At 46.1% G+C, this 25,896-nt stretch overlaps 1 protein-coding gene across 2 annotated transcripts; it reads left to right on the forward strand.

The window, feature by feature from the left end:
- The first annotated feature begins 180 nt into the window (after positions 1-180).
- rnf19b (ring finger protein 19B) lies at positions 181-24,557 on the forward strand. 2 transcript variants are annotated; one of them, XM_076012275.1, is made up of 10 exons: positions 181-477; positions 10,053-11,245; positions 19,495-19,694; positions 21,151-21,295; positions 21,388-21,550; positions 22,039-22,153; positions 22,238-22,378; positions 22,464-22,653; positions 22,756-22,890; positions 23,793-24,557. In XM_076012275.1, the coding sequence occupies exons 2-10, from the start codon at positions 10,551-10,553 to the stop codon at positions 24,241-24,243; spliced, it is 2,235 nt and encodes a 744-aa protein (XP_075868390.1). In that variant the 5' UTR covers positions 181-477; positions 10,053-10,550; the 3' UTR covers positions 24,244-24,557. The 2 variants fall into 2 exon arrangements, with proteins under 2 accessions (XP_075868390.1, XP_075868391.1); XM_076012276.1 differs by lacking the exon at positions 181-477 and adding an exon at positions 8,563-8,824.
- The last annotated feature ends 1,339 nt before the right edge of the window (positions 24,558-25,896 follow it).

Consider the following 25,896-nt stretch of genomic DNA (forward strand, 5'->3'; position numbering starts at 1 on the left):
CATTTCAAGATCAAATGTGTTAAATTATAACATAATTATACATTCATACATAAAAATGGGTTTCCGGGTTCTCATCTTCTTCTTTTAATGCTAAACACTGCTGGACTTCCTTTGGGGGAGATGACGTCACGGGGTGGGGTCTCTCGCGCTTGTGAACGTTGTGACGTCACCGACGGGGCTTTCCTCCGCGACGTCAGAAGCCACGGCCAAGAGAGAGAGGCGACACGGGACCGACTGCGGAGAGAGAGAGAGCGAGAGCGCGAGCGCGAGACCACTTCAGTTGCCGTGCCGTCGGGCCGCGTCGAGAACCGCCGTCGACCTCCGCCGTAAAGGCTTCAGCCGCAGCGCAGTGAAGCGGACTCGACTGCGGAGGACGGCCGCTACACTACACCCGCCTCCGCCCCGGTGCTGGAGCCCCAGTGGCCCGTCGCTGCTGTGAGCCGTTTTCCTGCCGAAGAAAAGCCGTTCCGCGGCTGGGTGAGTGATGCACGAGCGGTTGTCTTGACATGTCAGGGATTTTAAAAGGCTGCACTTCTCCTTAAATAATGGGCGACACAAACAAAGGAAGGGGTATTTTTTTATTTTATTTTATTTTATTTCCCGTCCAAGGCAGTTTTGGACACCGTGTATCCAGGAAGCATTTGTATTTCAGTCACATTTTCCATCTGCCAGTCAGGAAGGTCAACTGAGACCAAGAACATCATCAAATCTGGCTGTGCTTAATAGCCTAATAATAGTCTGATGAAGCACCTTGGTAGGTATGAAGGCCAGTGTTGATCTGTTATCTGTGTTGAATGTATTGAATACCCCCAGCAGAATATGCAGCATGTGAAGGTCTACAGCTTGCAGCCAGTATCCGAAGAGTTGCAATCCTTGCCCAGCTCTCCCTTTAAAACATTCCTGTCTCCTCCGCCACTCCCTGGACTGTGCTCAGGCTAACAACAGGCTGTGTTTCCTCTTTGAAAATAGACGCCTATTTTTTTCTTTTTTTTTTCCCAAAGCTTACTTTACCAAACTCCTTTCCGATAACTAGGAGAGCCATTCTGAGGGGGGAGGCTCGTTTTGTGCGAGTGTGCATGTGGTTTTATGGTCATAGCGACCCACGGTCGAAATGATGAGATGACATTTTCCAGCGCCGTAATGGTTTGGTTGTCTTGGAGAGGAAGGACGTGTGGAACAGTGTGCTTCCATGTAAATATTGATTGTGTAAATACACTTTTTTTTTTTTTTTTTTTTTTTACAGCCTGGTTAAATACAGGAGAGGACACAACAGCAACAGCTCAGCGGCACCGGTTCAGGGGGAAATGTCCCGGAGAGGGATTGTTATCTTTATGGTCCATAGTCAATATTTAGAAATTTGCCCAAAGCTGCTGATTTGTTGAGATTTAACAGATGAGAAAGATAAGAGCGGGTCAAACTGAAGCTCCGGATGAATCAGAGATTTGCAGAGACTTGACAAAGGGAACTTCGTCAGTGCTCTGATGCAGACAGAAACCGTGTTCTCATCTCAGGGGGGGAAATAAAACCTCAAGAGTTCACAGTGAAATCAAACACTCCTCTTTGGAATTCCTCTTCTTCCCCCCCCCCCCCAAGGTCCACGACAGTTCCTGTTGCTCCTCTGAGCATTACCTCATCCAGACGAGGTTGAAGTTCACGTGTCAGTACGTGCTTCAGGTTACAGACAATGGCTGGGAATAACACGCTCGGTCGTCAGCAGACGCGGCGCGTCCGTGCATTGTGCCGCCGTTTCCTCTCGGAAACCTGAAGCTGGTCTTCCAGTTCGCTACTGTGACTGTGGCCCAACTCATTCTCCTGCGTGTGTGTGCGTATGCGTGCTTGTGTGTGTGAGAGAGAGAGGGCCTCAGAGGTTTGCTCTTTGCAACTGTAACGGCCCAACATTAAACATTCAACAGCTCAGCAGTGCAGCTCCCGAACACTCCTCTAATTATAGAAGCTGACTCTTTCCTACCTCCACCTTCCAGTGCATCGCGCCGGGTACTCGTTGTAGGTTTGTGTTTTGTGTGTGTGTGTGTGTGTGTGTGTGTGTGTGTGTGTGTGTGGGAGAGAGAGAGAAATAGAGAGAAATGTGTTAATAGGAATCGGCAGGAAGGAGAGAAAATGTTCAGACTGTCCATTTGCGCGTCCATCTGCCAGCCTCTGCTACACTAATTCCTGGAAGGGATCATGGGCGGAAGATCGCGTTGTGTTGAAGCCAAAATAAAATACATTTAAATTTTTTTTTGTTAGTTTATACGCCACACTTCCACAACGAAACAGCGAAACCGAAGCGGGACTCCGCTGGCCCCCCTCTGTTCTTTTGCGTAACCGCAGTGTCGAAACGGAGCGAGGCCTGTTTGAGTTATCAAATCTGGGAATTTTGTTTACTAGATTTGTGCTGGTGTGATGAAAGCAGCTGCGTAGGCGAAACATTAAGGTCACAGTGCAACCGAGTTCAGCGCAGTGCAGGGAAGAGGCTGGTTTGGCGTACCAACGTCTTGGCACTTATCTGTTATTTTAACCTACTTTTGCGTTTTCACGCTCCGCGAATGGGCCGCGAGGCAGCGCCACGAGGGCTTCCTCAAAGTCCTTTTCCACAAAAAGAGGAACATTTCTTGGAAACGATGGTTTGAACCAATTCCAAAAACAAATGAGCCTCGGGTTTTCAAAGGAAGAAGCCGAGTATTCACCACCGCTGAAACCACAAATTTTAAGCTGAAGTTTAACGTGTTACGTTTCTCATTTGTTTGGGTTAGCATGTCGGCTAACTAGCCGGGGCCGCTGTAAGCATGTGCGTACAGAGACCCAAGAAGCAGAGTGAGGCAAGACTTTGGTTTATTATATCAGTACCGATTAGCTGATGGACTCTAATTAGCTCTCCACCCTGAAGGCAAACAGGCGCGCACACACACAGAAGTACACACAATACATCATTAGCTGCATTTGAGACGAGGACCACCTGTTCTGTTGGCCCCCTCAGCTCCCAGATTAGCCAGGTTTTAGTCGGCAGCGCCGCAACCAACCAGGCCAGCAGTCCGTCTCTCTCTCTCTCTCTCTCTCTCTTCCTCTCTCTCTCTCGAGGATCCGTCCGTTCACATCCAAACAATGTCATCAGTCCGTTTGGACTAAAGGCTTTTAGCCGACGCTCTTATCTCCCCGATAAGATGTCTCGGAGCCGTGAGATCAACGACGGGATAATCAGTTTAGCCAAACAATGGAAAGAGAAATGCTCCTGGACTGAGTCACAGAGTGAGCTACTGCTCACTGTGAGGCGTTCCGCTCCGGCCTGGGACTCGACGCTGCACAATGCTCAACAGGCCCGGTGAACGGCGCCGGGTCGAGGCACGCTTTGTGCTGCGCGTGCGTACCGTGCTCTCCAACCATAAAAACCCGGTGATTAGAGCCCGGTGTTTGTTTACAGCGCGTGGGCGAGCTGCCGTGCGTCTGCACAGTCTGGTTTTTGCGAGGCTGCCTTTTGGTATTTTTAGGGAACACAGTCAGAAGCTCGGCGAAGAGCTGTTCGCAGTGTTTTGGGGATATTATGGGCGGAACCATAAGAAATCCTGACGATTTCGTTAATTGTGCCGTGACAGAGGTTCGTCTGCAGTGAGGCGTCTCATGATTCTTTTTTCATATTTTTTATTTGCCTGCAAGCTGTTTTTCTGATTTCAAGCACATGGACGAGGTAGTAAGAAAATATTTATTATTCCCTGAAAGCAGCTTAACTGGCCAGTTGACACTCGTGTTTGGAGGGGACAACGTGTCTTACGGGAAGGCTAATAACGAGGGCCGATATTTAACGATAACCACATTAAAAAAAAAAACATTTATTTCCGCTTGCTTCCTAATAAACCGGATAGGCATCAGTCATTAGCCATCGGGCTGATAGGTCTCATCCGTGTGCCGAGGCTTTCCGCTTTGCTGATGATCACCCGTTTTATCCAAATAATACGGTGTCAACAAAATCAACGATCAATGTATGAAAATAAAGATTAAAAAAAACAATAGCCTCAATAACCAAATGGTCCTGAGGCTAAACGTCTGTTGGTTTGTGTTAGTTTGTCTGTGTCGTCCAGTCGTGTTGGGGTTTTTTTTTTCTTTGCAGCACGTTGACAGTAGCATTAACGTGGCCTGCGTTTCCAATGCATCTGTCTGCCTGTTTGCGTGTGCAGAGACACGATGTTACTGGCACTGGCTTATTGTGTTGCATAACAGCAATCAGTCGCACACCTGTAGTACACAGGAGACGACGAGCCAGCGCTGAGATGTTTTTTCTTTGTCTGCGTCTTCTGTGGAAGGGCCGTGGCGTATATTTCCAGTTTACCAAAGAGACGGAAGTCCCATGCTGAACCAACTCATGGATGCCATTTGGCTATTTGTTCCTTTATCTTTTTTTTTGGGGGGGGGGGGGGGGGGAATGGTTGTCTAACTACGGGAAGCACACAACTTCTCTCCTCCCCCATCCGACCTCCAACTCTCCTGGACACCCTGACCTCTTTGCAGCCTGTTGGTTTTGTCCCTGCAGTTAAGCGTCGCTGCACCCCCCTCAAAAAAAAATAAACAAATAATAAAACGGGAGAGCGCAGAATTCCTGAGAACACCCTTCTTGCAGAACACGCCTGTCACGGGTTTGGTTTTACGAGAGTCCTCCTAGTTTGAGTGTTTAAAAAGCAAAAATAAATAAATAAATAAATAAATCTTTTTAAGCTGCAATTTGAATTTGTCAGGAAAAATAAAGAGCTATTTCTATCCTTTTGAGCAGAACATCCAAGAAACTCGCACTTTCACCAAAACAATCACGTTTGTCATGATGCATACACATTAAATCAATACAATTTAAAACCTTTTTTTTTTTTTTTTAATGTCCTGCGAAGCCGTTTCTGTTGCTTTCGTACAAGCAGATCTTGCCCGTCGTGGGTGTCACAAATTACTGTTGTTGCAAAAGTGTTTAGTAAGAAGAGTTTCAAGAGTGAGCAAAATCTGCCGGCTCAGAAGTGTAGCGCGTTTAGTTTGTTGTTTCTGTGTGGAGAAGGACCTCGTAAAGGTTGGAAGAGTGACCTCAGGCCAGTCGGTCCAGATGGAGGTCTGAGACTGTTGCAAATAAATATCATGAGGCCGTTGTTAGTGAAACAAATGGAAATCAACGTCCGAACAAAGAGTGCTCTTTGTGTGTGGTTGTGTAATTGTGTTTGCGTGTGTGTGTGTGAGAGAGAGAGAGAGGGAGAGAGAGAGATACTGAACTGAGCAGCAGTGTAGTGGGAGGACAGGCATAACATTTTGTGTGTGTGTGTGTGTGTGTGTGTGTGTGTGTGTGTGTGTGTGTGTGTGATTAAAGAGAATCAAGTCCAGATTGTGTGGGTCTGCTCGGCTCCATCTCTCTGCCAAAAGATGACACCACACTCGCTCTCAGATCCTTTCAACATCATTATTTGCTGAACATGGGCGTCATCGGGGGTCCAAATATTTTTTGCTCCTCACTTGAAAAGCTGTAAATGTACTTACGTAAACATCTTTCATAAGTAGATCATGATTTACCGTCAGTGTGTGTGTGTGAGAAACACTATATGTATACTCTATTAACCCTTCAATGCCCGCATTGAAACAGCACATGTAGCTAACTGTGAACACAAAGGAAAACCCCATTTTGAGAAAATAAATGTTAACAGTGTTAACATTTTGAGAAAATCAATGTTAACTCTGTTAACATTTGTCGGGTTGCTAATAAGTAAGTCGTTCAAGTCATCGTAATAATAATTTGCACAAATCTAACTGACCTACCTCTAAATATTTTTTGAATGAATTTGTGCTTCTTTCACCTTTCAAGGTGTTTTAATTCATCTTTCCTGTTTTATTACTAATTTACAAATTTCAACATGTTGCTCAGTATCCAATGTGTTGAGAATGTTAATCTGCTCATGCGGCTAATAAATAACTTGAGGTCTTAGGTAAGAAGTTCATCGCTGCTGAAAAAGTCCACGCCATGATGCAACTAAAAACAGTAGCAGACATTTAAACAGGCCAGAAAAAAAAACGCATAAACAATCAAACATCAATCAAACTATAATGGCAGAGCAAATATGAGCCGTGTTGAATTAGAAACTGGGAAACAAAAGAGACGTGACAAGACATAAAGAAAGTCGACGCTGCAATTTGTTGTTTCACATTTACTCTGTCAACATCGCATGAGAACAACATCGCCACTCAAGAATCTCGCCTCCGCGCTTCTCACAAAAACAAACAAAGGCAAGTTTGTGGAGGAGTGCGCGCGTGTGTGTGTGTGTGTGTGTGTGTGTGTGTATTCCTTTTTTTACTTGCATTTTAAGGACATCAGCCCGTTTACACAGTTTCATTGTGAGGACTTTGTTCCTATCTTGGGAGATGAGTGTCATCAGTGTTGTCCTCTGCATGACACATTAATTGTGTGAGTGTGTGTGTGTGTGTGTTTTGTGTAATTTTTTTTTTCTTTCTGCAATGTGGTATTGTCTGATCAGGCAACATTAAAGTTAACAACTGCTTTGATTCCGGTATCTGGAGTACTGATCACTGGGCCGACTGGGAGTCCTGTGCTGGAGTGGGATTAAAGACACACACACACACACACACACACACACACACACACGCACCATCTCTCCAAAAAGACACTCTATTCTACTGTAGCAAATGTTGTTGTAGTTTGTACAATGAAGTCGAAAATCAAAGATCTCATTTGTGAAAAGCATAGCTGTGTCAAGCACACGCGCGCGCACACACACACACACACACACACACACACACACACACACACACACACACACACGCCATCTGTTCAACTGTGCATTAGTGGCTCTCTGTGTGTCGTCGTTTATGTGTCCAGCCGAGGAGGGGACAATTAAAACAAGCCACTGGGAGCTTCTATTTAGGAGGTATGTTCTCGTACACAACACACACACACACACACACACACACACACACACACACACACACACACACACACACACACACATACAAACACAAAAATACACATTTAACCCGGTTTGACCCTGAAGAGATGCGAGAGATGGCTGGCAGCCCAACTGCTAATGGATGCCAATTTGTTTCAGCGCAGTGTGTCGTTGCGTCTAAGCAGTGCACTGAAAGGTTTCAGTCTGTCATTAATCATTATTGGCAGGCAGCTTGTCACACAGTGTGTGTTTACATTGTTGAGAAGACACCCATGGTCATCTGATCACATTTTTCTTTATTATAACCTTGCAATGGACTTTATTATTCTTTCATCAAAAAGAATCATAACAATTCCAAGTCGAGACCAGCAATGGCAATATTAAAGGCTTGATTGTGCAGAATTCTTTTATTCTGGTGGTGTTGAATGTACAACTGAAATTCCTTTGGGATATTTCATGTTCTATAACTAAATAACTCACTAAATTGAACATGTGAGCAATGAGTCATACATCAATTAGTTGTCTTGGCCTTTCAACAAGCAGTTTGCGAGATATCAAACTGGAGATATCAAATCGGACAATTAAAAAAAAAAGTCCCATCTTACATTTCACCCGCTCCTGATATTATTTTTGAAAAAATTGAACCGGCTGCATGCGTTAATGTGATAATACACTTTAAGCTCTTTTGACTCGAGGCAACATAATACACTGGGATAACATTGTTTGAGGGATTGTAAATTCAGCTGATTAAGCTTCTTTTTCTTGACACAAACTCTTTTGAAAGCCCGTTACTGACCGGCTTATCAGGGAAAAACAATACTGGACTCAGACTTTTCAGTGCGCCCGGTAGCCAGCACTTGGCTGACGTGTGTGTCCAGCTTCGCCGCGAGGGTCTTAGCGATTGGTCAGCTAATATGTCACAGCCATCCAAATCGTTTGACATTTGCTGGGTCGGCACAACCCTGTGTGCGCGTGTGTGTGTGTGTGTGTGTGTGTGTGTGTGTGTGTGTGTCTGTGTGTGTGTGTGTCTGTGTGTGTGTGTGGATACAATGATCAGATTTGCAAGTCAGACAAAAAAAAAAGGCCCCTCAGTCATTTGCTTGTCAGAGAGAGAAAAGTGGAAAGCGTCTGGTCTCATGATCACTTCCACTTCGTCAGACACTTTAAATTAGGTTGTTGCATTGATTTATCGATTTTTAACCAAACTGACATTTATTTTCAACAACCTCCTTATGCACCACGAATAACCCGGCTGAGACGAGACTCAAGACACAATTGTCCCTTGTCCGTCTCTTATTACACGTCGCTATGAATGACAATGCAGCGTTCAGCAGACTCGGTGTCTGAGGCATTCTGTTTGATTGCTGCCAAACATTTTTCTACTTCTGCAAGTGCAACTTCAAGTCCAAGGGACGCAGCGATCCTCGGCCTCCGTTCCTCCGCCACACGCTGTTCCTTCCCCTCCACTTCTCTTTCTTCTCTCGTCCTCTGGGCCCTCGGAATCTCCGCGTCGCGCTGCGCATCGCTTCGTCGTCGGGAGGAGGAGCAGAGTTTTCTGCGGAAGATAAAAGGCGCCCGTCAAAGATCAAAGTCCTCTCTCCGGATTCTGTGGAGAGGCCGGCGACGCGATTCTTCAGAAAAGCCTTCGACATGGTCCACGCACTCTGGCACTGCAGAATATGGGCATATGGGGGATGGAGTCTACCCAGTGCGAGTCACCCACACCAAAAGGAAAGGGGCCTCTGCGGGTCCCCTCAGTGTCGTCCACCCTTGAGCAAGAGATGCTTAGAGGAGGGCTGATCCTCCGCCTGCCAAGTAGCTAGGCACTTAACTCCGCTCGGCTGCCTCGAGCCCCCTCCGCTGTCTGCATACGCCCACTGAAGCTATACATCTCCCAGACACATACAGTAGGTTGCTGGGTTGGATTCCTTCTGAGCTGAAACTGAGCCCACGTTTTGCTTTCAGTAGCATTTATTTAACTTTTTGTTGGTCTGTCTTTCTGCAAAGAAGCTGATGAATCAGTTACAACCTCTGCTAAAATGTACGTGAATGTTTGCTGATAGGGGCCAGGGTTCAAATGTCAGTTTTGATGTTTCACTTCTTTTTGGAGGCTTTATTTAATTCAAACCAAGACAATAAAATATATTATAAAAAGTAATTAAAATGAGAGTTTTTTTATCTATGAAATTATTGCATTTGTGGAGTTAGGGTTTAGTTAGTCTAATGTTATGACACTGATTGGAAGGATTAGTGAGCTATACTGCAGCCAGCCACTTGAGGGAGTTTTTCAAAACGTCTGAGCTTGACTTCTGTCTGTTATGTTATAAATTCAGCAATCTATATATTCATTAGTGTAAGGGCTGAGTTGCTGTGTAGGCACGTTCATATTGAGACTGATAAAAAAGAAACATATGATTATGTGTGCGCGTGTGTGCGTGCGCGCGTGTGTGCGTGCGTCTTCCAGTCAGTGTTTATAGCTGATCTGCTTTCATTCATGAGTGCATGAGACTGTGCAAGTCATTTTTTTCTTGATGTATAATTATTGCTTTTGTTTCGCTCCTGTTCCATCAGAGGCGTGTGCAAGCGTGCGTGTGTGTGTGTGTGTCTGTGTGTGTGTGTGTGTGTGTGTGTGTGTGTGTGTGTGTGTGTTGACTGTTTGCCTCGCTCGCAGAGAGCGTTGCCATGGCAACGGCACCAGCAGCACAGCGTGAAGTGCAGGGCGAGCTCATGGTGCTCGGCGTGATGGGGAGAGACGAGAGACAGAGACCGTCCTCCCGTGTGCGCGCCGATTGGTCAGAGAGGGTCGGTGATGTCATGCAATTTTAATGATCGGTTCGGACGCCTCTCGCTTAATCACCGTTGCCGTTTAGTGCAACAATTTGCTGCAAGTTTGCGCGTCTTTGTGTGATGAAATGAGATCAGCGTGGCGAGATTAGCAGCCCGGGGCCGCCGGTTGATGATCAAGCTGAAGAAGAGACGCGCTAAGACGCAGAGACCGGAGAGAGAAAGGATAGGGGGAGGTGAAGAGCTGTGCGTGTGTCTGTGTCTGTGTCTGTGTTTGTGTGTGTGTGTGTGTGTGTGTCATACTGAGCATGCTCTTTGTGCTAACTTCCTGCTCTCTTCTCTTCCTGACAGAAAAGACCGTTCAGAGAGACCGGCATTTGAGCCGAGCCCAGCAGAGCAGAGGCTGTGAATTCAAACCGATTCAAATGGAGGAAATATAACAACGCGGCCAACACTGTGGATTCCTTATTATCTTTTTTGAACCCTCTTTATCTTGAGGGGGGAAGCCATCCATTAGAAGTGGGCTCAGTCTTTTTTATCTGACAGTGACAAGTTGAAGTAGATTTGTGGTTGTTTTAAATTGCCCACCTGCAATTTTTTTTTTTTTTTTTTTTATCTTTTTGCATTTTTGATCCAACTGCCTGTTTCACACAGAGGACACAATTCAAAGGTTTGGCTGACTCGAGCGTCTCTCACAGGAACTTATCCCTCATTCGCATTCTGCTTGGGTTTTTAACAACGATGGCTCCTCCTCCCTCGTGCTTGTGACAAGTTTTTCGTTTGACCCAGTGTTTGCCTTAAGCGCAAGGGTACCCACTGATAGCGCCCATCGAGGATCAATACCCGGCCATGGGATCGGAGAAGGACTCGGAGTCGCCCCACTCCTCGGTGAGCGGCCTGCCCAACCCAAAGTGCCGTGCGGCCGGCAAACGCCAGGGACGCATCTCCTTCCACAACCTCTTCCACGGCAAGCGGGGCTCCCGTGCCGCCAGGGGCCCCAAAGCCGGCGGGGCCGCTCACCAGCCCCACCACCACCACCACACGCAGCAGCTCCTCCCTTCCGCCTTGAACTCCACCCCGGCCGCTGCCACCGCCTCTGCTGCGCCCGCGCCCGCCAACGCCAACAATGCCAACGCCAACACCAACACCAACACCAACACCACGGCGGTGGCGGCCCACCAGGACGCGCCCTCGGAGCCGCTCTCCTCCGCTCAGCCGTCCCCAGGCGGACCAGCCGCCTCCGGGGAGTCGGCTCTCCTGGAGTGCCCCCTGTGCCTGGTGCGCCAGCCGGCCGAGCAGCTCCCGGAGCTGCTGGGCTGCAGCCACCGCTCGTGCCTCTGCTGCCTGCGGCAGTACCTGCGCATCGAAATCACAGAGAGCCGGGTGCAGCTCAGCTGCCCCGAGTGCTCCGAGAGACTGGCCCCGCAACAGGTGGCCGACATCCTGGATGACGCGGCCTTGCTGGACAAGTACGAGGAGTTCCTGCTGAGGAGGTGCCTGGCCTCGGACCCGGACTGCCGATGGTGCCCTGCGCCGGATTGCGGGTAAGAAACTTGCTGGTCTCTTTGGGAAGTCTTCCTTATTCATAGTGGGCCGAGGTGGCAAAAGTATTCATCTTCTGTGCTGAAGTAAAATTACAGATATTTGTATAAAACAATACATAGTAGAAGTAAAAAAGTACAGGTTCTGAAATGTATGTAAGTAGAAAGTATTAAATTCAGTGAATCATTTTTTTCTGCAATTAACAAAATAATACATTTTTTGTTGCATGCATGTTTGCTCTTTTAATAACGATAACCAATGATATTTTGAACAGTGACCCCAAAGCCGACGTACTCGAAAATAATCTCCTACTAAAATATGATCCACTTTCATATTGAGCTACAGCAGAGATCAAATAGTTACATTTCAAGTAATAACAGCTTTAACCTGCCCATTACTTTGAACAGAATTTGCATCTTTTATAAACAAGTGACAAGCATGTTTTTGCAATGTAAGTGGAAGATACAGATATATGTAAGTATACTCTTTAGACCTGACAGCGGTGTTAAGCTTTCAGCACTACTCAAAACAGAGAGACAATTCACCTGGCAGGCGAGCGGCAGGCTGCTGCAATTCCGAACTTAACAGGAGAACCAATCAGAAGCCCCAAATAGTATCAAACTATCGTCTTGGGAGGGAATCAGAAAAGGACAGCCAGTGCACAAGAAAACCATGCAAAGCCCCAAAAAAAATAAAAGCAACATAAAGCCCAGGCTTTTTGTAAATATTAGTAACCAAGTAATTTTTTGTACTAAAATTACGTAACGATGTTACATGTAACTCGTTAGAGCCCAACGCTGTTAATAGTTTACAAGATGCCCCTTGTGTACCGTCTGGTTTTGGATGACTTTTGCCAAGAACAATTCTTAAAATTCTTCCCAGACATTTTTCTTGTTTTTGTACAAGTTGTTCTTGAACCCAGAGGCGTGTGAAGTGTCTTGTTACATGGAATTCTGCCAAGATGCGAGTGTGTTCAACACTCCATTGTCGGACAGTGAATAACCACTAACACATGTTGCCATATAGCCACCATTAGTGATATTTGTTGGAGCTGTAGGGATTTGCTAACGTAAGCAGTCTAGTTGACGTTAGGATCTGCAAGTTAGCTAATGGTAGCCCCAGCTAGCTATGCTACATTTATAACAGGGTATTTACGCTGTAATTTGGATTTGGTTTAATATGCGATTAAATATGTCATATTCGCTGGAGAAAACGTTTCACTATGTAGTAAAAAAAAAAAACAATTATGAGCAAGTGTTGCTGGGATTGTACTGCTGCCAAAATTAGTGACCCACTCAGTACCGCCCTGAGGTGCGCTACTGTGCTAATGCATGTGGGCCAATTGAAACGAAAAGCCTATGGTCATGCTGGCTACATCACAAAATAATTTCCAGCGAAAGCAGGTGCAGTTGATAAAAAAAAAAAAACGATGACTGTGACGTTCCAGGCCTTTCAGGAAACAAGCAGGCACCAGGGCAGTATTTGATAAAGTCTTGATTTATATAAACTGGAAACACCCATTTTAACGCAACCATCTCCAACCGCGGTGGCTGCTGTGCATAACACCTTCCTCTATATTTGTAACAGATTAGAATCAGGGTTTCGAGCGCTGCTCAGCGTGCTGAAGTCTGGTGTGCTTCCTGTTTGTGGGAGATAGTTTTTTTTCGGACCTGCAGTTGAGCGCATGTGCCTCAAAATAAAGATAAACCACCCAAGACAATGGCAATTCTAAGAGTCAGAAGTGAGAATCGAATCACGGAACCTGTTGATAAAAGGATGACCAAGCCCATTTGGCTGCAGTCTTGTTCTCCTGCTCTCGTTCTCTCTGATGCAATAAATGGTTCGGTCTCGCTTCAGACATTCAGACATTTCCTCACTGTTTCTGAGGTAATTGCCAGGATTTGGGCGGTGCGGCGTTCCTGCAGACTTCACATAAAACGACCGTCTGGCTTAAAGACAGGGTGACCTGCTGTGTCCGGGCTGCACACACGCACACACAAACACACACACACACACACACACAGACAGGAAGTTGAATTTGAATGTGGGGGAGAGAAACTGAGAGCAGGCCATGCATGGAAGCCTGTGAATCTGGCTGTGCGGTCGGACGGGGGGGGGTGGCGCTCATCGAGTTTCTGGAACAAATGAGAGATTTGAGGTTGTTTCATCATAGAAAGCAAGAGTGATTCAGTTTTTGCATTTCTGCGTGCGCGAGTGTGTAGGGACGACGAGTCTCTGCTGTGGTTTCACACGGGAAGGCCGTATCATCTGGGCGACCTCTGCATTCATCTGTCTGCAGCACCGTGCATTTCTGCTCAGCGTGTTAACGCTGTCATAACTAGCGATTAGACATCTTGTTTTTCTTATTAGATAGCTTTGAAGAATGTCGAGCATACGTCTGAACTCGAGTGAAACTCTAATTTGACTTCAATGCACCGTGTGCCAAACAAATGTTTTTTTTTCACCCGTTAAGACATTTGAGTTTTTTTTCAGAACCTGAGTTTTTTTTTGAGGGTGATTTAAAAAAAAAAAAAAAACAAGAAAAAAAACCAAAGCCCTCCATTTGCCCCAAAAGCTGCTGTTACTGAGTTCTGATGAGCAAGTCAATCCTGTAGCATAATAGCTGACTAGTTAAAGTAAATGTTCAGCGTATGACAGTATCAGCTTATCTGCACTTGATTTGTTTCAGGACCGCTCCATAAACTCACTTATATGAAGTCAAATTTGAGTCAATACGGTGCGTCAAAGCAGCAGCAACAGTCCCTTTGCGTTGTGCGAAAAGAGAAAGTGTGTTTCAGTTCTCAGCAATGAATCCATACCAGATGTTAAAATGATACATCTACATATTTTGACTAGAACTGGTTTGTATCCATTGTTTTGGAACGGCATGACCGACCAGCAGAACAAAACCATTTTGTCGCCCGGTGGTGACCTAAATTTCCGAATTCCCACCCAAGCTATTTCGCATGTGGCTCTAATAGTCACTGACATCACTGCTGAGGTCGGCTTGTCTTTAAAACAGGGCCTGTGTCATGTTGCAATTCACGGTTTGGTCTCTAACCCGGCATTGGTGCTACTTTGAGGTTCCACTCAGTCTTGCAGGTTAATCAGGTTTGAATGGGTACGCAACACATGAATTTGGCCTCATATGATCTGATGGTTATCATGTGTGTGTGTGTGTGTGTGTGTGTGTGTGCGTATTTTTTGCGTTTACCGGTATCGCAAGAGCAGAGGTTGACTGGTTGGCGACCTTCTTGTTCGCCGGGTCGATCCTCCTTCATACGCCAACGCTGACTCACCGCCTGTTTAAATTGGATGAGTTGGCTAAGTCCAAATTATTATTCACCACAAACAGCCCGGGCCTGAGGCGGGGAGGAGGAGAGACACACAAGCAGACTCACAGACTCACAAGCACTCGCACTTACACACACACACACGCACACACGCGGGCATTTGCACGCTACAGCTTTTAAAGTGTCGGCCAGCAAAGAGGTCACTCCCACAGGAGAAGGTATGAATTTCTATGAGGGAGCCGTAAACGGGGTGTTTAAAATTGGTGAATTTTCCAGCCTCTCTGTGTGTGTGTGTGTGTGTGTGTGTGTGTGTGTGTGTTGGCCCACTTGCAGGAAGGTTATGTCAACGTGACCTACTTTTATTATCTTATCAAACCAGTAGACATCGTGTAACGGGTATAACCGGGCAAGTCAAATGTGGCTAAAGTGTCAACGTTTAACGTTGGCCTCGCAAGCTGCGCCAGGAACTGACATGTTTTTAGTGGTGATTGTTACCAGAGTGAAGCTGTCCTACATACGCTGAAGTCTTCGGTCAAATGAAAGTGTTCAACGTCAGTGACTTTCACCAGCTGCCAGTAACCAGTAACCTTCCACACACGAGTCTACAAGTTCACAATAGTCACAGAAATAATATTTGGCGTGTTTCATTTTTTTAGTTATTTGACTCAGATTGCTGGAATTACATTTTGTATATAAAACTGCCTGAAAAATCTGATTGAAATCAAGAATCCACGCAAGTCCGAAAGTCCGGTCTATACGTTGCGGTGCTTCGATTTTCAAGGCCCAGCGTGTAATGTTTGGTAGCATTTAGTAGTGTCGGTGTTGACCCCTGTTTTATGGCCAATTGTGTTTTCCTCCAAGAGCTGTGACCTCAAGAGTAGAGTCACTGTTTCCTCTCCGCGACCACGTCACTGCTGGCTTTTTGCCTGCCGTCCACCTCGTGGCCAGTCGGGTCTCAGCGTGTGTGATTGTGGGGACCGTGCGTCCAATCGGAGCGGCCCTCCGCGGTTGTCAGTTGCCACGGCGACTATTGATGCAGCATAAAGGTGGCGTTGCCACGGGTAACAGGAGTTGGGACTAATTAAACAGATCAATCCTCGCCATACTACGTGTGTGTGTGTGTGTGTGTGTGTGTGTGTGCGTGTACGCGTGCGTGCGTCTGCTCGTGTGTATCCATGTGTGCTAGCGACACGTGGTACACACTCGGCTGCCGTGTGAGACTGGCTGACGCAGGTCGGCACTCACGTCGGTGCCGTCCGTGAACCGCTGTGTTTTTACGGGCTCAGCAGGAATCCCAGGTGTCGCAGCCCGGCCTTGTCAGCATGAAATCAGCTGATCCCACTCATCCTCCCCAGGGGTCCTTTTTAAAACAAAACAAGGAGTCGGCGAACAGAGGCGCGACGATTCGTGTCAACTCGCTGAAAAAAAAGAGGAAACCGCATTTGCTTTCTTGATATGGGAACAAAATCCGTCTAGACGTTTAAATCCACGACAGAAATCTGGACCTCCGTCAGAAATAACGATTCTAGCAGAAGCTAAAGAGACAGAGAGGGAGAGAAAAAAAAAAAACAAGCAACGCGGATTTTTTGTTTTGTTTTGTTTTAAGATGACGAGGGAAAATCTTGTGCATTTTTTTTCAGCTGGTGAGCCTTACGAAGGTCTGAAATGGGGCTACATGGCCGCAGCAAATAGAGAAGATAAAGTGCGCTGCATCAATAAAATAAATGGAGGAGAGTTTTTTCACAGGTTTCCCCTGCTGTCTTATAGCACTAAGTGGTTATCGCCCCCGTTCAGCTTGTCTTCCAGAACAAGTCCTCTGAAACAGTCGCGCTTTATATGTATATGTCTCGAATCTGAAACAAGCACCTTTCCAGCTTTTGTGCGTCACACCTGTTGAGCAATTTGAATGTGCTCTTTCAAATCAGACACACTGACTGATATTTAATCTCCGCCGAGCAGCCTAGAAAGAAGGCAGCTTGCAGCTACGAGGTGGGTTTAGAGTGCTGGGAAATGCGGAATGAATGAATGAATGAATAATCTTGTGCAATCAACAGACAAAAATGAAAAAGGACCTTCCAAAACCAATTTGCACATGATATACACTCGTAACAAAAATGAACAACGCTGTAAATGAAAAAGGAGCAGGCTGAGGCCGAGGCTTATTCTTGCCTATCCTGTGCAGTCCATAAGATTACCCGGAATATTAGTAATACGAGATCAGAAAGGAAAAAAAAACACAACAAAACAAAATATGCGTTGGTAATTAATTCACAATTTTTTTAATTTATCCTTGTAATCACAAAGTATTTTGCCCTTCAATATTTTTTAAAACTCAACAAAGATCTCCATATTTTCAAATCATCACTGATTCCATTCCAAAATTTAACTTTCAAAAAAGAAAGACATCTATATTTTACAGTGGTTCTCACCTTACATAATTCAAATTCAGAATGTTGTCGCCAGCTTGGGATTCACCCTTTTTGTCTTCATTATTTCCACAACTGCACGTGTAGTTGGCTGCACATGTTGCTTGTGAAACCTGGCGTAGATAAAGTTTAGTTTTTGTGGCTTTGATGCTGAAGATCTAGACTTTAATAAATGACTCTCACATTTTGCAGATATTTTGGGGGGCATTTTTTAATTCTTTTATTTATTAAGATTTCGAAGGACGCAGATGCCGACTCAGACCCATGAGAATTGTTACCCTGGTTCTGGTACGACAAAAAAAATAAATAAAATCTGTCATTGCAGTTCTACATATTCTTTTCCTCCAAGAATTCTTCCAACTTGCAGTGACCACACACACTGTTGCGAAGCGGCAAAACTTCAGCAGTTCTCATAGAACTCAACAAATGTTTTGCACACTTTAAAATGTTCCACCTGAAAATAATTGTGTGCATTTTGACTCGTAATGTAGGACAATTGCTTGCAAGCACTCGTTCAGAAAAAGAAAAGACAACTGGTGAGGTTCCATCTTCAATACCATAGAATTGCGCGAAACCGAAATATCGCAATAAAAAAAGTGGTCGTGGAAACAACTAAACTTGGAAAAACCTCAAATATGGCTGAAAGATTTTTACGCTCCAATGAGGTGGTGTTTCAGACGTGTCAATATAAACGTACATCGCAATAGTGCCATGGAAGCACTTTTTTTTTTTTTCATAAATGTTCGCATTTTCATCATTGAATTTGCCCCAATATGTGCATTCGCGTCTCTGAGCCGTCCTTCTCTGCCAGCGCTTGTTAGTTCAGTGCGCAGGCTGAGCTAAGTACAGCGGGTGTGACAGACGAAGGTCTTCTTCGGCCGGCGACAAAGATGAAGGATTTCTGTGGACGGGCTTGGAAGCGGAGCGCTCGTTACAGGCAGAGGTGGCGTGTAAAACTGTCGAGCGGCTCGGGCCGCAGCGTCTCCTGCTGGAATGCCAGATCTTGTCTCGTCTTGTCCCGGCCGAGGTGAGACGCTGTCTCCTCCGATATTCCCGAATCTGATCGCCTCCTCAGACGCGGGCCTGCCTCGGCGTGCATGCCGCGATAATGAGAGACGCGTTGGAGGAATGCCAGAGCAATTAAGTTTGTCATATTTTCACTTTTCCTCAGCGTCAGATTGGCTTTTGTCAAGGTCGGGGGGGCCGGGGGGGGGCTTACGAAAATGTTAAATTCCCCTCGTCTGCTTTTGTTTTCACTCCTCCGACGTGTTTCCTCCCACTCAGCTCGCTGACAGGATTTGAAGAGTGGCCTCCTTTGTGATTTCCTCTGTGACTGACAGCCCCGCATCGCTCCTTCTCCCTCCTTTTTTTTATTTTTTTTTTATTATTATTATTCCTCACCCTTTTTCTTTATGCTGTCCTCAATCTCACAAAACACCCGTGGTCCAAACCGGTGTTTCTGCAGAAGTTCTGGTCGTTAGCTACCCCTCGCAGAGATGGAAGCGTGATTTTTTTTTTTTAATAGACTGTTTGAATGCTGTTTTTAGGTGACTGCTTGGCGACGGGTGCTTTCATGTGACAAATTTCAGTCAGTTTTGTGTAAGGTGCCAAGAAACGGGTGATTCATCGTTGCGGAAATTTTTGAATGTTGCAAAACTGGACGGGGTTTTGTTTTTTTGTTTTTTTGGTCTTCCTCCCTCTCCCTGCACAACACGGCCTTTCAGCGCCAGTTCAGCAAGCACAAAAGCTTCTAAATGGTTTCGCTGCCTCGTCACACCTCTCCTTGCTCTCTCTTCTGAACTCTGCCAAATCCATATTGATTGACGCCCCCCCCCCACCACCACCACCACCACCTCCCACCAGCAACTTTGTTCCATTCTCTTGTGTTTCTGCAGTACGTGATTGCTTCATTGATCAAATACTCACTCTCAGCATAAAGAGGGGCTGTGTAAATGTATGAGCTGATTGCCGTGTGGGAAAGCTTTTCTTCGTTCCGCACTGAAGTTGATTAGCGGTTAGTCGGTTGCCAGAGAAGAAAGGGATGAAAAGCGAGATTTTAAAGTTCCAGCGCAAAGGGACAGAAACTGCAAAAGGACAAGTCTTATAAACGCCATGACAGGAAAAAAAAAGCCGAAGAACAATTTTTTGAGACAAATGATAAATATCTGCAGTGGCCTCAGAGTTATTGGTCATGACTTTTGTAACACCCAGCATACCTGGCTGGGAATGTTGATAATTTTTTTTTTTTGGTATAAAAACCCAGTTTGAATTTTTTTACTCTGAGAAAGCAAGTCAGCAGAATAAGCAAATGATGGACTTTCCTCATGAAATGGGTGTTCAGAACTAGGCTAGAGACCCATATCAACGTGAGAAGTGAAAAGTGAATTTTACCTCATTTTCTTCTTACCATGTCCCCCTTTCTCTCTCTCTCTCTCTCTCTCTCTCTCTCTCTCTCTCTCTCTCCCTCTCTCTCTCTCTCTCTCTCTCTCTCTCTCTCTCCCTCTCTCCCTCTCTCTCTCTCTCTCTCTCCAGTTTTGCCGCCATCGCCTCGGGCTGTGCCAGCTGTCCCAGGCTAGTGTGTCTCCGAGAGGGCTGCGGCGCTGAGTTCTGCTACCACTGCAAGCAGGCCTGGCATCCCAATCAGACCTGTGACTCAGCGCGCCAGCAGAGGGCGCAGTCCCTGCACACCCACAGCAACCACTCGCCAAGTTACACCCAGGAGCAGGGACCCAGTGAGTACACGCTTTGGTCGCACCTGCAGGGCGTCTGCGCTCGGAAAAAAAAAAAAAAAATCTAACCACAGTCTTAGACGGATGCCGTGGTTGTTACAGACTCACACACACACACACACACACACACACACACACACACACACACACACACACACACACACACACAGACGCACACACACTGTCTGATCTAAGATACTTCTCCCTAAAGCTTCATCTCCCACAACATTTCCGATTTCTCAGAACAGGCCGCCTCCGTCCGGCCTCTTTGCATCAGTTTCCGTCTGTCACGCTGTCTGGTGAGACCTGACTGATCTCCTTTTCACCCAAAGCACCCTAGTGCTGTTTGCATCACAGCGGCTGCTCCCCCTTAAAGGATAAGAGTGTAATATTTGGAGATTTTGAAGAAAAAAACAGCGACATCAAGAGGTTACATTTTTGATTGCAGGGTCGTTCACTCTCTCTCCCCCTCCTGAGCTTGCCTGTGAGCTACAGTGGCCCTGCACACCCAAACCTGGGTACCTCGTCCACCTGGCTTCCTTAAAAAATATGTCGGTGCAAGGTGGCAGCTAACTGGGAGCAAGACCCTTGCTTGACTTCACTCTGTACGAGAGCTGCTCTAAGGCTAGGAAAACCAAATGACTTTTATTGTATTGCGATTACACACGTTTGTAATGTTTTTATGGGCAGAGTGTGAAGTTTTTATCCATATAAAAATAATAAGTCAAACCAACTATTACAAGCTGGACTTTCAAAAATCAGCGCATCGTATTTCAAAAGATCCACGTCCTTGCTCGACCGCGGCTGCGAGACGATAAACTCAACCGTGCCTGAGTGACTAGAAGTGAGTCCGCGGGATGGTTCGCCCCTGCCGTGTTCAAACGTCACCGAGTCCAGGCAGCTTCGCTCTGCCGAGAGGAGAGCACTGAAGAACTGTCCAAACAACCCAAAGGGCCAAAAGTGACTCATGATTTTAAAGAAGAGCGATAGATTCAGGCCTCTCCCGTCCTCGGCTGTGTCCGTCAGGATGTCTGTTCACACCAGCTGCTCTTCACCCGGAAAAGGGGTGAAGAGCACTGACAGGCTCTCTTCAAGACCTTCAGGTCTAAGATAAAACATCTGCTTAGTTGTCTTGAATTGAGTCTTTTTTTTTTGTACTATTTATTAGTATTTAGTCTGCTATATTAGTCGAGACCTGGGTGAAGTCAAGTATTTATTTTTCAGTTTTGGTTGAATCCAACAAAGCTTCAAGAGGAACTGTTTTACTGCAACAATATAAATCAGTTCTTATCCCAACGCCGTTTCTACGGTGACCCATAATAACTGAACTAAACAGGGTAAACAGGTCATCATAGCCTTTGCATGTCGGTTTGTTTCCTTGAAGACCTTGAAGGCTTTTCTCATCGTCATGCTAGAAACACGCTCCAATGTACTGTGATTTCTTTTCTTCTCCGTCCAGCCGATGACATCAAGCCCTGCCCGCGCTGCGGCGCTTACATCATCAAGATGAACGACGGGAGCTGCAACCACATGACCTGCGCCGTGTGCGGCTGCGAGTTCTGCTGGCTCTGCATGAAGGAAATCTCTGACTTGCACTACCTCAGGTACCTGATGGAACCTGTCAGTCCGCTGGCTCTTAGGTGCTTTCCCAACGACATCTGTCCTTGATTTCCCTCCCTCCTTCCTTTTTTTGTAGTCCATCCGGCTGCACGTTCTGGGGAAAGAAGCCTTGGAGCCGGAAGAAGAAGATCTTGTGGCAGCTGGGAACCCTGATTGGAGCTCCGGTTGGCATCACTCTCATCGCTGGCATCGCTGTTCCCGCCATGGTCATCGGCATCCCCGTTTACGTTGGCCGAAAGGTGAGAAGTTTTGTCAGCAGACATTCTCAGAAGCTCAGAAGCTCCTTAGATTTACTACTTACTAACTTGTTATTTCGTATCTTATCAATTTGAACCCGCTATCATTATTTTCTGCCACATTATTTGTTTTTTCTTTTCTTTTCCCATATAGTTTCATTTTAAAGCCGTATTCCTCATTTCCAAACTACTTGAAAGGGCGCCTTCTAGTTTGCAGTCACAGACTGCACTGCCCTCTACTGGGCAGACGGCAGACTAGCAGTTTTAAGGCTTCGCTAAGTGTTGCAATTGTTTTGTCGGTCACGAGAAGTCTTGTTCTGTAAAATTACACTGAATACTTTATGAAAAAATAAATACATTTGGACCATGAAGAAGTTATATTCAAAGTGTCAATGAATGATTGTCTCCTTGAGCCGTGCACGTTACAACACAATGATCTTGCATGTGGTGAAAGTCTGTTTGAGCGGTCTCTGTGCGCTCCTCTGCTGCAGATCCACGCCCACTACGAGCTGAAGAAGTCCTCTCGCCACAGGAGGAACCTCGCCATCACGGGCGGCGTGGCCCTGTCCATCATCACCGCCCCGGTCATCGCAGCCGTCAGCGTGGGTAAGAACAGTCAGGCAACAAACCTATTCAGATTTCCCTTTTTCCACCCTGGCATATTTACAAAGTGTTCCTCCCTGTCGCCAGGCATCGGCGTTCCCATCATGTTGGCCTACGTGTACGGCGTGGTGCCCATCTCTCTGTGTCGGGGCGGAGGCTGCGGCGTCAGCAGGGGGAAGGGCCGAGGCGTGCGCATCGACTTCGACGAGGACGACGGACCGATCACAGGTGAGAGAAGAGCTCCGCTTCGGCAGACCCCTCTGCCAACGACACCGCCTGCTCTGTGCCGTAACATTGACTTGAACCCGCGCAGTGGCGGACGCGTGGCGAGCGCTCAAGTCGCCGAGCCTCGGAGAGAGCAGCCTGGACGGGGCGGTGAGCGGCCTCAGCACCACCTCCCCCAGCGAGGGTCTCTCCGTGGCGCCCGGGACGCTGGGCGAAATCCCCAACTTCAACACGCTGGCCGGCGGCGCGCTGGGAACTCGAACCTGCAAGTACAGCAGGTGAGAAAAAAGCTTCAACAAGCGGGTGATACAAAACACAAAGACATAACAAAACAAAACTGCCTGGACCCTGATGTTGATGAAGTGCCTCCTTCCCTCCAGGCTGGAGGTTCAGGCGGGCGAGCTGGCCAAGGAATCCACCCAGAGGGAGACGGGCAGCCTGGGGGCAGGAAGTGACTGCGCCAGCACCCGCGGAATGGCGGGATCCATCATCTCGTCGTACACGCTACCTGACAGGTGACACTCTCCCACACTGCCTGCTTTATTTTGTGGTGGGTTTTTTTTTGGACTGTCGGCTGCTGGCTCAGGTGTGATTTGAATGGGATGAGACTGTTGATAACAGAATCAGGGCAAAGAGGCGACTTCACCAGGTTGATGCCTGAAGCTGCCAAAAGCTCTTTGTGCATTCATGGCAGCTGCACTCAATAATGACTTCTGGCCAAACCTGATTTTGAAGGTTGTTTTACAGTGATTTCACTATAGATACCTTTTTTTTGTTTAAATTCTTTAAAAATTCCTATGCCTCTCTCAATTCCCAGGTCCTACTCAGTGTGACGTCTGACTGTTCCAGCGTATATTAGTTAAAAGCAGATATATTTTAATATGCATCCCATTTCAACTATATTGCATTGAGGCCTCCGAAAGTAAAGCCGTAACTTCATGATGGCCCCCTAAAAGCTAAAACAGTTTCCGCTATCGATGTTTGCTCTCTATTTGTAATTTAAAGTCCCGTGTGCAAAACTTGACTTGATTTATGATTTTAATATTGGTAAAAGCTTTAAAAAAAAAACTGCCTATAAATACATTAATAAAAGTGTATACTCACAATACAATAAAAGTAATTTGGTTGTCCTACCCTGAGAACAGTCCTCATATACAGTACATATATACCTTATGTATAAGACTATACATAAGGTAAGGGCTTTGCTCCTAGTTAGCTGCCATCTTGCACCACCATTTGGTGGGGAAGCCCACCTGACAGTGCCCTAAATACGAAACATGCTGTCTGGTGAACTACCTTACATACCGGGCTTCCTTAAAGATTTCACACACTGGACCTACTAAATGTCTTGACTGACAACTGAGTGTGTGTCTGTGTGTGTGTGTGTGTGTGTGAATCTCTATGAATCTCTCTGCAGAGAGGGCACCAACAACATGGAGATCCAGGTGGACATCGAGACCAAACCAAGCCACCTCTGCCTGACCAGCGAGGAGGACCTGACCCCTCCCCCGGGCTCTGCCGCCATGGCCACCGTCTCGGGAGGGGAGGAGCCTCAGGACTGCAGCTCCAGGAGGGGCGGGGCTCTGTCGGGCTCCGTGCTGGGACTGTCCCCGGGGGTGTCGATCAGGGAGGGGCTCCGGGACGTCACGCTGGCCCAGCCCGAGAGCATCCGCAGCGACCTGGAGATGTCGGACACGCAGTCGGACGACATCGCCGAGCTGACGTCCGATGACTGTGACTCGCCCCACCTGAAGAGCTGCCGCCAGCCGCAGCCGCAGCAGCAGCAGCAGCCTGCCTCCTGCCGGACCCTCAACCCCCCAGAAGGCCTTCATTGTCCCGCCGACAGCAACGTCATCCTCTACGTCTGAGAGAAAAGTCGGCTCACCTGATTTCCAGACTCACGCAAAAGAAATACAACATCCCGCGGCGAACTCTGAACTCTCTTCTGATTCATGGCTTTTTCAGATTTTTTTTTCTTTCTCGGCCGCTCCCTCTGCGACTCACACAAAGTCTGTCTTACGCACAGATGTCTGTTTACGTTTGTCTGCCTGTCTGTCTTACCTGTCAGTCTCCACTGAGTAAATTTTCAGGGTTCTACCTCTGAGACTTGATGATGATTTATGTTTGCTCCTCGGAGCGAAATGCCTTGGCTAATTCAGCAAAAAAAAAAAAAAAAAAAGAATCAATAAACAAATAATTATAGAAAAAAAAAGACACACGATCTACACAAGAAAAAAACAACTGCAAAACAAAAAATTGTGAAAGGGAAGGCGAAAGCACAGCGGGATGTTTCCTGAGGATGCAGTGTGTGAATGAAAGTGCACTTTGTACGCAACTATTGTGGCTCTTTTTTGTTGGTTTTTAACCCCTGTTTATGTTCTAAGGACCTTTTTTCTTACGTGCGCATGAGTCTGCATTAGCCTCTGCTGCGTGAGAACAGCCAGCCTCTGTTACTAGGAAGAAAATGAAAGTTTACTCTCAATGGTGATGCTGCACGTTATCATACATTCCTTCCAGCAGGACGGAGAGGATGAACATGGGTCAAAATAATGAAATTGATAATAAAAGATTTCAAGTGCAAAAAACATTGAAGCTCACATGATAATTTGGCCAAACACGGATTAAGCCGTCTTTTGCTCTGCTAATTTCAGCGTCATAAAAATACATTAAAATGTTGAACCTTAATAGAAACTGTGTAGATGTAGAAAAACTAAGTGATATCACCTTAATGACAAGAATCATCTTGGTTTTATACAATCTTAGGTCAGAAAACACTGACAATTATTTTTCTTCAAATGCTCTGAACAAATTTTCAAATGTCCAGAAAGCAAATATTGAAAATATTTGTTTGGGGGCTTATAGATATTTCCCTTTGATGGTATTTAATTCTCTCGTCAACCCACCATGATGCAGCTCATTGGTCATTTTGAGAACTCTTTCAGTTTGGTCGTAGTGTATGTCGTGACTAATTGTGACAAACCTGAAAGCAGAGCGATAAATGCGTTTGTCCACTTTTTTTCCTTTCGAATGAGCACTCAGGCACTTTATCTGAGTTATATTGTATTTCCTTTGAATTGTTACTTTTTGCGGTTCATATCGTGCTATGAAAGAGTTTAATTCATGTGTGTAAAAATGTCTGTGGTACAACCAAAATGAATCACCTACCAGATGGCCTTTTATGTTGGATGTAACGAGGAGAGTTTGGCTTCAAAACATCATCCGACCTGTTTATCTCTCAGTATTTTTACAGTGCATCCAAGTGGTTTTGTATCAATTTTGTGATCCAAGGACTTTGATTATCTTATTTTTTTATACACAATATACTTACTTTGTGTTATTAATCATCTTTCAGGAGTCACTTTTGAAGCCAAACACTTCAAATATTAATGCCGATAAGCTTTTCTTAATCATACTCACTAGCCTGAATTGCTTTGTATCACCTCTGTGCTTCGGTTTGAAAAATAAAAAAAAAGGTTTTGTTCCAGGTTTTCCTATAAATCTGAGAGCAGTAGACTCAGTCC

The sequence above is a fragment of the Nelusetta ayraudi genome, unplaced genomic scaffold (genome assembly GCF_046127955.1).
Source record: "Nelusetta ayraudi isolate G7.1 ecotype Tasmania unplaced genomic scaffold, CSIRO-AGI_Nayr_v1 ptg000135l, whole genome shotgun sequence".
Lineage (NCBI taxonomy): Eukaryota > Metazoa > Chordata > Actinopteri > Tetraodontiformes > Monacanthidae > Nelusetta > Nelusetta ayraudi.

Coding starts and splice junctions, on each gene's coding strand:
- rnf19b (XM_076012275.1), top strand. CDS start 10,551: ATGGGATCGGAGAAGGACTCGGAGTCGCCCCACTCCTCGGTGAGCGGC. Junction 19,695..21,150: donor CACCCAGGAGCAGGGACCCA/GTGAGTACACGC, acceptor TTCTCCGTCCAG/CCGATGACATCAAGCCCTGC. Junction 22,891..23,792: donor TCGTACACGCTACCTGACAG/GTGACACTCTCC, acceptor ATCTCTCTGCAG/AGAGGGCACCAACAACATGG.